The 13,809-nt window shown below is 48.4% G+C and overlaps 1 protein-coding gene across 1 annotated transcript in view; it reads left to right on the forward strand.

Annotated features, from left to right (window-relative positions):
* LOC116935102 (unconventional myosin-XVIIIa) overlaps window positions 1-13,809 on the forward strand; it is a 23,289-nt gene continuing 9,480 nt past the window's right edge. The window contains 10 exon segments of the mRNA XM_032942482.2: window positions 1-151; window positions 785-1,011; window positions 1,013-1,977; window positions 2,107-2,290; window positions 3,129-3,263; window positions 11,219-11,593; window positions 11,694-12,366; window positions 12,430-13,292; window positions 13,294-13,521; window positions 13,649-13,795. Of these exon segments, the coding sequence (XP_032798373.2) occupies window positions 796-1,011; window positions 1,013-1,977; window positions 2,107-2,290; window positions 3,129-3,263; window positions 11,219-11,593; window positions 11,694-12,366; window positions 12,430-13,292; window positions 13,294-13,521; window positions 13,649-13,795 (3,786 nt within the window). The 5' untranslated portion in view covers window positions 1-151; window positions 785-795.

Consider the following 13,809-nt stretch of genomic DNA (forward strand, 5'->3'; position numbering starts at 1 on the left):
GCGAACCTGTTGTAGTATACATTGGCTGCTGCTGTCATTTACGTACTCGCCTAAAAAGCTGCAGACGTCAAGCATTGCTGGCGCCTAAAAGTTATCAATCGGTTTCAAGTTAAATAGTTCTGTTCATTAGTACCGTTCGATGAGCTTTCAGGTGAGTTGTAGGCTTTGTTTATACGCTACCTTAACAATCTTTCACGGTGTTTTGGTGCATTTTGTTGGTATTCTACGCGGAAGAGCTACGGCCCCGCAACAAGCCGTCGACCCTGTGTGGTGTTCTGTTGGAACGGGTTCTCTTACCTAAATTCCACCTAAAATGTTGACTCATTAGCGTCCCGAATAGGTGTAACCACGATTCCCCTTGGGCCTTGCTTTTCTATTCTACTTTGAACTAGTAGAGCCATGGCCTTTTTATTTGGCCAACTTTGAAACTTTTCAAAACATTCAACTGGGTTCGCAAAAAGGCTTGGTCAACTTCTGGTGCCCTCTCATGCATCGGAGTAGCTCCTCCTGAAAAGAAAATGAAAAAGCACTCACTAATTGAACCCATTGCTACGACTTCCTATATTTTGGATGTTCATACGTGGAAAGAGTTCCACGAACCTACCAACCCTGTAATCATTCTGAGGTTTCCTGCTCCTTCCTGTCTTTTCTTGTTTCTCATGTTTTTTTGTGGTTTTCCGATAAATGTCAACTTCCTACATATCATGTCCATTGTGTGCCCCATATTTCTAATACCCTTTTTTCTTTTGTGCTTTGCTTTTCATTTTCTACAATCGATTTTTAGGATTTGCCGCCATGTTCAGCTTTATGAAGAAGGACAAGGCAGACAAACGGGATAAAAAGGAAAGAAAAGAAACAAAAAAGCCTCAAACCAAAGATGCTGCTTTCCAAGCATCTGGCAGTGGAAGTGGTGGAATTCTTTACGGAGCATCTGCCGCAACCGCCTCGTCGTCAGCAGCATCCGGCAATGATAAACTAACAGCTGACGAGCTGCTCCGATTGGATGAAGTTAAGACGAAGTTTGAAAATTCGTACACGGCGCAAAGAGAAGGAGAAACTGCCCAGTGGAATCACTGCCGACTACACCGCCCATTTGGGTCTGCATTTGGTAGACGGGGGTCTGTCCAGCACCAACAACGCGCCGGTCTGGCCTGAGCTCCACAGTCCCATAAGCGATGGAGGGAGTTGCACGAGCGATGGGACGCCCAGCTTGAATTCTCTGACTTCATCAACGGTTACGACATCAACGATGATGATGATGAAACAGGAGACGTTTTCCGTTACCACCCCTATGCCGGTACCGCCGGCTCGAGGGATCCTCAAAGGCAAGTCGTCGTATGGGCTGGAATCGCCTCCGTTATTGGAGCTTGACGATGACAACAAATTGGTGGAAAACACGTTGAAAAACGAGTTGATTATTTACGAGAAGCCGCCGGCTGTTTTGGGCATGAAAAAGGCCCTTGGTCCAGCAACAGCAGCAGCAGCAGCAGCCCACTCCGTACTGCCTCCCCCTCTGCCCAAATCGCAGCCACCCTTACCAGCAAATGGCGCTTTTCAGCGAGCAAAGGCGGACGCGCGAATACAAGAAGAAGACACGTTCACTTATAGCTGTCCACGACCACATTTGGCTCCGTTGGACGCAGCCACAGCTGCAGCTATCGCCGCTGCCGCAGGTCTCGTTCCAGCTGAGAATTCTAGGCCATCTGGTGCCTTGTCCACCACTGCCAAAGCGTCGGCCAAACTGTTGTGGAGCGAACCTCCTGGCGAAGGATCTGGATGGTTGGATCGCATCAAAACCCACAAAAGTCTTCATTCCTCATCTTCTTCCTTGCCGTCTTCACTGCCTCTGCCTGCCCTCTTTGAGCCGGCCCTACCCGAACCAAGAGACTTGACGCTGCAACGCAAGGAGACGGGCGATTTCGGTTTCTCGCTCCGCCGCAGCGTCGTGGTCGAACGGTCGCCTAATGATCCCTCCAGGTACGGCCTGTTATTTTCGATTCGCCAGCAACAATGACGACCCACTTTGAAATTGATTTGATGATGTGCCTGTCCTCCCACGTCCTCTCCCCCAACGCTATGATTTAACAACATTTTGGCTCAAATTAGGAATTCGGTGAAGAGGACGGTGATTTTCGCCGAACCGGTGACTGGAAACACCAACAAGCAATTGGACGCGGCTCTTCTACCTGGCGACCGACTGCTCGAAGTCAACGGTCAAAACGTTCAGAACACGAACCGCGAAGACATCATCGATATCATCCGCAATTCGGGATCCACCGTCACGCTCAAGGTCGGCCCTTTTATTATTGCCACCAGTTTGAATTGTTCTCGTGAAACTATGGCCGCCATTGGAGTAGATAATGTTGGGATGGCGCCACGATTTCACTGCGGTTATACTGCGCACATTCCTGACTGTCTAGTCGACTATTAAATCTGACAAGAAAATCCTAGTTGAGGAATGAGTAATCCGGGAATCTGCGTCACGTACCTGTTGTAGAGCTGTAACGTGTAATCATTATAAAGCAAAGGCGCGACGCGTGATTTATGGCCTCGTGATTTATTAGAATTTTTTTTTTTTTACCTGTTTATGTTGCCGCAGTCTTTCTGGCCACGTTTGGCCTTGCAATGCAGCCCGTCCGTACCCGGCTCTTTAGTTCCAAACACCTGCGGCGTGCATTATCGCACGAAATGTCTAATCCGATGCCACGCCACAACCCTATTAAGAAACGAATGTTTGACTAATTGCCAAAGTCAAACGGCTGTGAAACGACGAACAGAGAAACAAAACAAAAAAACACGATAAGAAGAAAAAAAGCGTTGCCCAAGTCCACCGTTTATGTTTGTCTTGAAATTTGTTGCGCACAACAATTGCGAAATCGAGGTGTACACGACACGACGTAAAAAAAACAAAGTTGCCTTATGATTTCGTTAATCGTCTCGCGTTATTCGGTTCAGTCACGAACCCGTTCAAACTAGTTTAAAATTTTTATTTATTTCATTCCTTTTTATTTTTTATTTTTATTTTTGGCTATTTGAAATTAAACGAAAGAAGGAGAAAAAAAATTGAGAAAAAGGTTGTTTTTATGGTTTTTATTTATTTTATTTATACATGTTTTTTTATTATACAGGTGCAGCCCGTGGCAGAATTGGTAGAACTATCTCGCCGCTGGGCGGCTGATGGTCGTCAAATTCGCCTGAACGACGTCATCGCTAAAGGTGGAACTCTGCGCCGGACCGGATCCTTACGCCACCGCCATACAAAGGTAACACTACCACCATCTACCTACCTAGTCCACTGTTTTGTGTTGCATTCTCGTTTGTTTTGTTTTGTTTTTTTTTCATGGAGGAGGGAGGGGATTTTTATCTTGTGGTGTTGAGAGTTGCGTGCAATAATCGTGAAAATGGGCTCTTCCAAAACGGGTCTATTCTTTCAACGTAAAGTGTGAGCGACCGAACGAAACAAGCCGCCATTTTAACGCACGAATCAAAGAGTGCGCAGAAAAATGACATGGCTGTTGTGTGCGTCTTTTGTACAAAGATTATTGGGTCGTAAAAATAGTAAGAAAACGGGCGTTTGCGTTCGTCTATTCATTTTGCAGAATAGCCAGCAATCTCGCTCCAAAAAGGGGAGGAAAACCAAACAAGAAGTGCGTGGTCAGCGATGATGATGTGTCGCCTTCTATGAACAGACATCATTATCACCTGAATAAAGGACAAATCTCTTTTGTGTTGGGTTCGCTTTTCCTTAAATGTTTATTCGAGCAGAAAAGATGATTGTCGGGAGAAGAAGAAGAAGACAAAGTTGGTTGATGATGATGGTGGTGGTGTGCGGGGGGAATGCATAATGCATCCGCGTGATGCCAGCCTTTTCTCTTTTTTAAAAAGAAAGAAAGAAAAATATTTGCTTGTGGCTTGTACACACCGATGCGCGTGTTTTGATAAGGATTTTTACATATTTTAATTAAATCCTCCATCGCAATAGCAAAGCGCATGGTAGTCGATTGATTCGAGGGTTGCGCGCGCTCCATCTTGTATTATGGCTGCCTGTCTCATTTGCATGGCACAAAATGGGGTGCGGTCATGCCTCTCCCCTCCCAAATGCTTAGGTGCATTTTTGACGTATCGATGGACATTTTCTCTCTTTACCTAAACCCAAAATTAGACTTTTGCTTTCTCACAGTTCATTCATCCGAATTTTCATTGATCGTCCAGAGTCGTTTTCAGCCGTCTATAATTGATAAACGTGTCGCCTTCTCGTTTCTTCTTTATTTTTTTCGGCTGACTGTCAAGCGAACAAAAGCCAGACGCCTGTGACAGCTCAGAAACAAGTTGACATTGTTCTCAATGGAGGGGGGAGACTTGGATGCCTGGTCTCCTTGACCGTATCGAAACAAAAAAATGTGTTTTTGTCTCATGGAATAGTTGAAAATGATGACCTTATTAGAATTGGTCGAGGACCCTTTTCATCCCATCAACAAAAACTTGTTTATAAAGAGGAATTATCGATTTGACGAAGCAGCAGCAGCATAGCCATATCAAGTCTTGATTGCGCCAGAGGTTAGCGTTTAACAAGACCAACACAACCCTCCCCTCTCGAAAGTGCGCGTGCGCTCTAACAACAAGAGAAAGACAATCTTTTTCCCTTTTTTTTGTGTGCATATTACTGAATTGTTACGGCCATTACTATGTGTGTGTCCTGACGTCCTTGACCAGCCAAACCAAAACAATAGAGAGAGAGGGAGAGAATGTGGAGGCGGCATCGTTCACAGCATCCAAACATAGCGCTAGAGTGCAGTGCATTCTGTTGCATATATGCGCCGGTGATTGGCAAAAACGCGACCTCCTCTTTGGCCTGCCATATTTTCTCTCTCTCTCTCTCCCTCGCCTTTTTTGTTTTGTTTTGTTTTTCATTGAAACTTAAACCCCACATCGTGTCTTCCTGAAACGGCCTTGCATTTCTGCCCAACTCTCTCTCTCGCGCGCGCGCTGTCCCGGATCAATCCCGCACCATCTACGGGCAAGCGAATAATCGTTTTGACGTTTGCATTGCCCGTCTTGCTCTCGAGAAACGTTTTGTGTGTACCTAATGATGTTAGAAAAGTCGAGGGGTTGAAACAAAAAATTAATGGCCTTTGTACCACTGCAACAAGAACAAGCTGTCCACTCTCTTTTCCACGCAATTGCTTTTTTAAAAGGCAAATAAAATATTAAGACAAGGTAGATGAAGTAGACTCTTGCGATGCACCGACCTTGTCCACGCACACACACACACACACGGGCTGTGTGTGGCGCTATTTGCAGTCAGATGGAAATGGCAAGCAAATGGATGAGATACCAAAGATGGTCGTCTGCCCGTAAATCACCAACATTCTGATTTCTCCTCTTCATATTGTCTCTCTCTCTCTCTCGTTTTACACTCCTTTGCCCATCCGGATGAATAATCCATTGGAATAAAATCGTCTGAAATGGATGACAAAACCCGCTGCCAAAGATGGTCGTCTTTGGTTGCTGTGGACGACACCATCTTTGGGATGAGGTCGTCATTACATTTAGAGAGTTCTATCCTTTCTCTCATTTTGCTTTGCATCGCGCGTGAACGTAGTAGCAGCGACGAATGAATACGTCCATTTCATTCTCCGTGTCGATTCCACTTTGCTTGTTCTGTTTAATGTGTAGAAGACGCCCTTCTTCTTTAAATAACAACAGATGAACGAATAAACAACAAAATAGAGGCTTTTTTGTTGCTATTGGCGAGGCGTCTTCCCTTTTCTGACCTGCTGGTGGCCGTCGTCACAACTTTGGTGTTGCCAGACGAATTCACCTGCTCCTCAAAGAAGAAAAGCACCTGCTGCGTTGACTGCCCGTCACGCAATTTCGTTTCCGCCCCCTGTAAATGCGTCGTTGTATTCGCGTCGACCATCAACTTTGATTCGATCTAATCTCTTGTACGAACGTAGCCGATTTTCTAGCCTGTCGAATGGCACGGCCAGCTGGGCAAACACGTACGCTCACTGTCAAAAGATAAAAGTCGAACAATCAGGTGCCTCCAGTGATCGCCTCAAGTCAGTTTTGTGTTGTCGCTTCACGTCGGCTAATGTCGACTTATCTCTGTGATATCATCTTTAAATAGAGATGTGTTGGACATTGAACTGTTTCAACGGCCGTTTTCGAGATCGTCCCAATGTCGAGTGTGTCACTCCACTTTTTGTTGTTTTGTTTTTCTAGGCAAACAAATTTTTGGGTCGCCTCACCTGTTCTGATTGTTTAAAGCGCCACTGTTCTTTACTTTTTAAATTGTGTTTTTGGAGGAAGAGGGTGGGTATGCAGGGCGGGCCACTTCCCAAGCAACGCGTACAGTCGGCACACTGTTGGCAGCAACTGTAGTCACGGCTGGGAACGCTGCCGCCCCTGTTAGTCTTATTCCAGCCGCCGCCCGATAGAGTGGTGCTAACCGTTAGCCACTTTGCTTTCTTTCTTTCTCTTTTCTCTCTTTGGTTAGTTCTCTATTTTTAGTCGTTTTTCTTTTGGTTTCTTTCATTATTTATTGTTTCCTATTGTTATCGGGTGCAAGTGCATTTTCCCTAGGTATTTTTTTTGGGGGGTTACTAGAGTTTTTTTTGTGTGCTGTTGTTGTTCCTTCTATTATTTACACTCGTTTGTGCGTTCATCAGCGTGCGTGCGTGCGTGTGCGGTTTTATTGGTACGACATTTAAAGCCGGGCCAAGTCGGACGCAAAGAAGAAAAATCGGAAGAGAAAAAGGCGACAAACGGAACGATCCATCTGATGTTGTTTTGCATTTTAACGATCTGATGACTCAGTCGTTTGGTGATTGCCACATTTTGTTTGCAACGACTTGGCTCGGCATCCGCGACCCGAACGTTCGGGCCCCACCAATCCCGCCCATCACCCAAAGAACAGGAAACGTCGAAACATTCAAATTTCGAGGCGAAAACGAAAGAAGGGCCACAAGCCAAACACCTACACCGGGTGAGCAATGCCTAAATCTTCGTCGTCCAGCGAATTGCATTTTCGTTCGTCGTTGCGCGACGCGGCCAACAACAAATCGCCGCCATGCAACTTGCATCGCGGATGCAGCGGCCACCTGCACGGCCAGGGAGTTTTGAAAGTGAAATCCAAAGTGGATCCAGCGCCGTGCCAGAGGAATGTGTCGAGAGATACGCGATCGTCGAGTCACTCGCCCGTGGCTCACGAAAGAACGTCGTCGGCCTACAACAGCCGCGAGACGGACGACAGTTGCTACAACAGCAGCAGCGATGTGGAATCGACGCCAACGCGCAAGAAGTCGATGCTGGGACTGGGGCGCGTCCTCCCAGCACCTGCTGCTGCCCAATGCAAATCCAACCTACCGCCGCGCTCGCCGCCCAAATTCCTGGCCTTTTCCACACGTTCGCTGTCATCGTCGACCTGCTCGTCTGATCAATCTTCATCGTCGAGGTACTCCAGCAGCCCCTCTCCGGGCATTCACGACCAATACAACAGCCCGTTGCAATGGCCTTTCTCGGGGGCTTCGGCAGCGTCGTCGGGCCTCTTCCTCGAGGAGGTGAGCGAAGAGGCTGACGACGACCTTGATCAGTGGTCCGAGCAACACCACCATCGCTTGGCCAGCACCAGTCCGTGCTCCACTTTGGCTTCGTCCACTTACGAGTCTTCAATAGATCAAGGCCGCCGACTTGCCATGTCGCCCTACCAACTGAGACATTCGACCCCCAATCGGTCGCCATACACGGAGAGAAATCGGACGGCCAATTCCAACTCGTCGACTCATTCGACGCCTACAAGGAGGTCCGTCGTGAGCAGCAGCAAACAACAATAACAATCGTCACAATAACGGCAATGGCCCTGGATCGCACAACAAAGCGTCGATTGTTGAGGGCAAGAAAAAGGCTCCTCCGCCGGCCAACGGGTCAACGCCTTTGACGAAGAACAAGCGCGTGGCCGATTTGAAAAGCAGCGGACAACCGTCGACGTCCAGATCTTCGTCGCCTTCGTTGTCGCGCCGAAATTCAGCCGCTTCGTCGCGCAGTTCGGCTAGCCAAACGGCGGACGCATCGACGACGAGACGTCCAATCAAATCTTCCAATCAAACGCCGACCGCTAATAACAGCACGAACAATAAACAGGGGGGCCGGCCAGCTGTCAATTCAGCAACGGGCAAAATTAAAACCGCCACCACCACGACCACGCACAGGCCATTGGCCAATAAGAATATTTCGAACCAGAAAACGGGATCGAAGCAACAACAACAACAGCGTCCTGGCTCGGTCACGCGGCCACCCACCACTCCAACTGCCAAGGAGGACGACGAGGTAGTATATCGTTGTTGTTGTACTTTTTCGGAATCCATTTCCATCTTGTTGTTTGAGTTGTCGAGTTCACCTCCACCCCTCCCAACTGGGAAAGGGTGGACGCGTTTGCAGCGAGTCTGTCGTTTCGTTTTTGGTCGACTCGACGGGCGGTCGTCGAGTCTGCCGTCTCTTTATTTCCTTATCGAGTCAACATAAGTAAAAACACGTCGAGTCGATGGAATTCCTTCTCCTGTTTGTCGCTTTTGTGGCCCCTTCTTCTTGATGATGAAAGATGATGATGGCGGTTTGTTTCGGTCCAGCGAGGCCGTCATCATCGCCCACCAAACAAGCGAATGAATGGCACAAACAAAGAAATTCAGGCGTTTCGCCATCTGGCCAAATGCACCGAGTAAAATATTTATTTTAAAAAGAGGCGATTGGAAAAAGAAAAAAACGTCGGTTTGATTGGCTGTTGTTGCATTGCGTTGACTGGCAACAACCAAAGGCATCGTTTATTGTCGGTCGACAAATGGCGACAGCGAATGCGTCAACTGCCGTTTGGTTGACAGATCGACACTTTGTCGTCGTCATCGTCGTCGTCGTTGTTTTAATGCCGACGCCCTGCCGATCGACGTCAGCCTTTCTTGCCTTTCCTTTGTTTGCATTTGATTTCTAAATGTTCGACAACGTCGTCATTGTTGTCCTCTTTTGACATTGGCTCTCGTCGACCGCAATTTACAATCTGCCGATGGCTTCATTTTTTCATGTTTCCCTCCTGGTTTGTTTTTTTGTTTTTTCATGTCAGCCGTTTGTTTGTTTGCTGGCATTGAAAAAGAGGAGGAAAAGGGAACAAAGCGTAACATTCCCCCCCGACAACCAAACTGCCCAAAAATTGTTTCTTTATTTTTCCTTTTCCTCTTTTTTTTTGCCCGGCCGAAAGGAAAAGAGATTGATGCCAAAACACGGACGTTCCTCTCTTGTTTTTTTTTTTTTTAATATTTCCCTCTAAAAAATAAAAAAAATAAATAAATAAAAAGGGCCTGAAACTAACGAGAAGTGACGTAGACGGAAGACGCGGGCGCGGTAAGTTTCAACGAGTGGAGGGGAGCGGGAAGCGAACGGACTTGAGGGCGAGACCACCCAACGATGGCCGAAGGAGCTCCAACGTCCAATGAGGCACCTGGTTTTTTGTTTTTCTTGCCTTTGTTTTTACCTTGTTAGGGACCGACGGCACGTGGAAAGGGAAAAATTGTCAGAAAAATCAGTGATGAGAAATGTGGGAAACTACGTGGAAGGAAATGAAGGAACAAACGAAAGGACGAAATAACGAAAGAACGAAAGGAAAAACAGGAAAAAAAGCTTTTCGTCGGTTTGTTTCATTATTCAACCTGATTCTCCCCTCGCGGCTCGGCTTCTTTACACACACACGCACGAAGCAAACGTGTGTGTTGTTGTTCTCCATCGAATCTACTTTGCTACCCTCTTCCTATTGCTCCTTCTCCCCGTCTGCGCGCTCTTCGCACTCGTTGACTTTGGGAGTTTCCTGTTCCATCGGGTTTTTTTTTTGTTTTTTCTTGTTTTATGAGAGGACGCCTCCAGCTCTCTCGTCTTTTTCTCTCTCAATTGGTCGTGACTTTTCTCTTTTTCAAAGTGTTGATGTTGCGTCGTCGTCGGTTCTCTTGCCAACAAAGGAACGAAAAATGTTAAGACAACAAGAAGAAGAAGAAGAAGAAGAGGGTGCATCCAAAGACAAGGGTGGGGTGTATTTGATGGGGCGGGCACACAAACGATGGTGATGGCCACTGTGTAATTGTAGTAGGTAGTGACTCTGTCGTACGTCAAGTATTCCGTGTGGTGCCGCTCAACGAAAAGAACAGGAAACGGATGACTTTAGTTATTCCGGTCGTGACTCTCTCTGACTAGTCCCAGTCCATTTACCTGCGCCGTGCCGATGGATTTATATGGACAACCGAGTGAGTGCAAACGACCTCGACAGACTTCAAAGACTGGGGGGGTACAAGAAATAAAAAAAAATAAAATAAAATAAAATTTAAAATAAAGGGATGGAAAAACACTCAGCCCAAGGCTATAAATAACATATGGGTGCGGGTTGTTTATGTTGTTTTTAGTTTGCCGCCAGGTGAGAGTGACGGACCCCCATTGAATTGAAAGAATTTCACGAGACTCTTCTTTCAGAACATCGTGAATAGAATTTCAAAAGGTGCTATCATGGATGAACAACTTTCGATTCAATTCAGAATGTGTGTGTCTTTGACCCAGAAAGGGATCGTTCCACTTGACTCTTTTTCCCTTTCGTTTGCTATCCCCATTTTTGGGGTTGCAGTGAAGGAATTGCATTTTGTCATGTCAACGCGTCGCTCGGCTCTCGAGTGCTTGATGCTGTCACACTTTCACCTTTCGGCCCCGTTCGCTCTCAGTCTCATTGTTGCCATGACAATAAGCCACTCTAGTCGGCTGCTCGTTCATTTTCCAAGTGATTCGGAGAAGAGCGTCACCTGCTTTCCCGTCTCACCTTTTCTTTTGTCGAGAGACAAACAAACCGACACGCACTTTGTTTGGTGAACGCCTTTTTCATCGGCACACGTGAACGTCGAAGAGGGGCCTTGAAAGTGATAGGGCCCTCGGTGGGGCGTTGTCACGGCTTGAACCAAAAGATGATTCATAGAACTGAGAAGACGAAGAAGGGCCTCCATTTACAACGAGGCCAGTTCGTTATTTGTTGCGTGAAACAATTGGAGCCACCCCAATCCAATGGAAACGATCTCATTGTCTCTTGTTGTTGCTCGTTGATATGCAAATTCACGAGGAAAGCACTGCCACATTCGATCCGACTAAATGGAACCTAATGAATAGCTGCAATGAACGAGGCGTCCATTTCTCATTAACGCAGGCCAAATCCGATGATGAATTGACCAAAGAAAAGGAATGGATCGAATCGGGCCGAGTCTGGTTGCAGCACAGCGATGGATTCACATCGGCCCGTCTGGACGCCGTCGGCGATGCTCCAGTCGAAGAGGGTCGTGTCCGCTTGAAGCTGGACGGCACCGGTGAGGTGGTGGTGTCGGTCGACGAAGACGAAGTCGTCAAAGCCAATCCTCCGCAATTCGATTTGGCAGAGGATCTGGCCCAGTTGCGACACCTCAACGAAGCGTCGCTGTTGCACACGTTGCGATGCCGTTACGCCGCCAGCCTGCCGCACACCTATGCCGGACAAAGTCTTATCGTTATCAATCCCGTCACACCTTTGGCCGTCTATTCCGAACGGGTAAACTTGAATTCAATTCTAATCTCTTACTGGATTTTCCTAATAGATGCAGTATACATTTATATTTTATGTCCGTTTTTCTTCTCGAATCTTGCCGTAGATGATCCAGCTGTTCCGCGGATGCAAATCCGAGGACATGCCTCCCCACATTTATTCGTCGGCTCAATCGGCTTACCGTTCCATGTTGGCCACGCGCAGCGATCAGTCGCTCATCTTTGTCGGCCGCAGTGGATCCGGCAAATCGCACAACTTCCGCAATTCGCTGCACTACCTCTGCCTAGCTGCCGGATGTCCGTCCAAGGTGATCACCGTCGAAAAACTCAACGCCATTTTCTTGCTGCTGGAAGGGTTCGGCAACTGCCGCACCGGCCTCAACGCCAACGCCACGCGATTCACCAACATCTTTTCGCTGGATTTCGACCAATCTGGGCAAATCGCTTCCGGTTCCATCCAAGTGTTGATGCCGGAACGGGAGCGCGTGATACGACGGCCAGAAGGCGAGCCGTCGTTCAACGTCTTTTACGAACTGGTGGCTGGAGCGACGGGCGAGCTGCGTCGCTACTTGCAGCTGGAAAACATCAGCACGAACACGAACGAGCCGTGTGCCTTTATGACGCCGTTGCAGTCAGCCGAAGAGCGTCAAAAGGCGGCCGTCAGTTATGCCCGTCTCGTGGCCGCCTTGGAGTCGCTAGGTGTGGCCGAAAGCGATAGTCGATGCATCTGGTCCATTTTGGCCGCCATTTACCACCTGGGAGTGGCTGGCGCTATGCGAGGTATTATCGATTTCGATTTCTAATAAAATGAGGCAAACCAGTCATCCGTCATTTGATGTACAGGTGCGACCAACAACAAGATCGTTTTCGCCCGGCCGGCTGCCGCCCAGCGAGCCGCCATTCTTTTGGGAATCGGATCGTTGGAAGAGCTGGCCCAGATGGCGTTTTACGCCACTCCCGTCCAAGGCTTGATCATGAATGGACGCTCTTCTTTCCGGACGGCGTCGCCCGTCCATGAAAGTGCCAAGTCCTCGGCGTTGGCCGACAAACATCTCGATCCAACCGAAGCCTTGGAAGGATTCGCCCAGGGACTTTACGTGGAGGCGTTCAGCGCCTTGGTTGCCTTGATCAATCGATCGATTTCTTCGACGGCACGCACCATCAGCTCCATCGTAGCCGTCGACACTCCGGGCTTCCAAAATCCGGGCACGACCAGCAACCCGATGGGAGAGCGAGCCGCCACCTTCCAGGATCTGTGCCATAACTACACTCAAGAGCGGCTGCAGCTGCTCTTCCACGATACGCACATCACTGCCCAGCTCAACCGCTACGCTCAAGAACACATCGACATCACGTTGGAAAGCGGGACGGGCGAAGAAGAAATGCCATCGCCCGAGCCTCTCGTCGACTTGCTGGACAGGGCGCCCCAGAGCGCCGTGGCGCGAGCTCAGTCGGCCACCAATTTACGCGACGTCGAACGACGCGGATTCCTTTGGCTGCTGGACGACGAAGCGCTGGTCAGCACGACCAGCGAAGACGAGCTGCTGGACAAACTGTCGGCCATGTACAACGATCGCGCCTTCGACAAGCTCTTCACCAGGCCAGAGGGCGTCGGTTCCAGGAAACAGCTGATGATCCACCACGGCCAGGGTACCAACAGCGTCCTCTACGATCTGGACGGATGGTTGAAATCGGCCCGCGAGATGCCCCACCACTCGCAACGCCGCCCTGGCCCTGACCGAATCCACCAAGGAGGAAATGGCTTCGCTCTTCCGATCCTGCCGCGGCCCCTTGCCCACCACCGTCACTGGCTCGGTGGCTGGAATCGAAGGAAGCCAATCGCTGCGCAGGGCGTCCAGCATCCGCCGCACCTTCACGTCTGGCACTGCCGGCATCAAGCGCAAATCGTTGGCCCTTCAGTTGAAGTTCCAAGTGGTCCGTCTCCTTTTTTTTTGCGCAATTTTATTGTTTTTTTTTTGTGCATTATTCTCTTTTTGGTTGACTAATAATTTGATTATCTTGTTTAATTCTTGAAAAAAACAAAAAAATTTTTTAAATGAAGGACGGCCTGATTGAGACACTACGCCGGACCAAACCGCGTTTTGTTTACTGCTTTATTCCGAATCACCGGGCAGGTTTGGTGGACTCGAGCTCATCGACTTTTGCCTCCAACGACGATTCCCTTCAAGTGCCTTTGCTTCGTTCGCAGGTGACCTTTTGCTT

Source organism: Daphnia magna, linkage group LG1 (genome assembly GCF_020631705.1).
Source record: "Daphnia magna isolate NIES linkage group LG1, ASM2063170v1.1, whole genome shotgun sequence".
Lineage (NCBI taxonomy): Eukaryota > Metazoa > Arthropoda > Branchiopoda > Diplostraca > Daphniidae > Daphnia > Daphnia magna.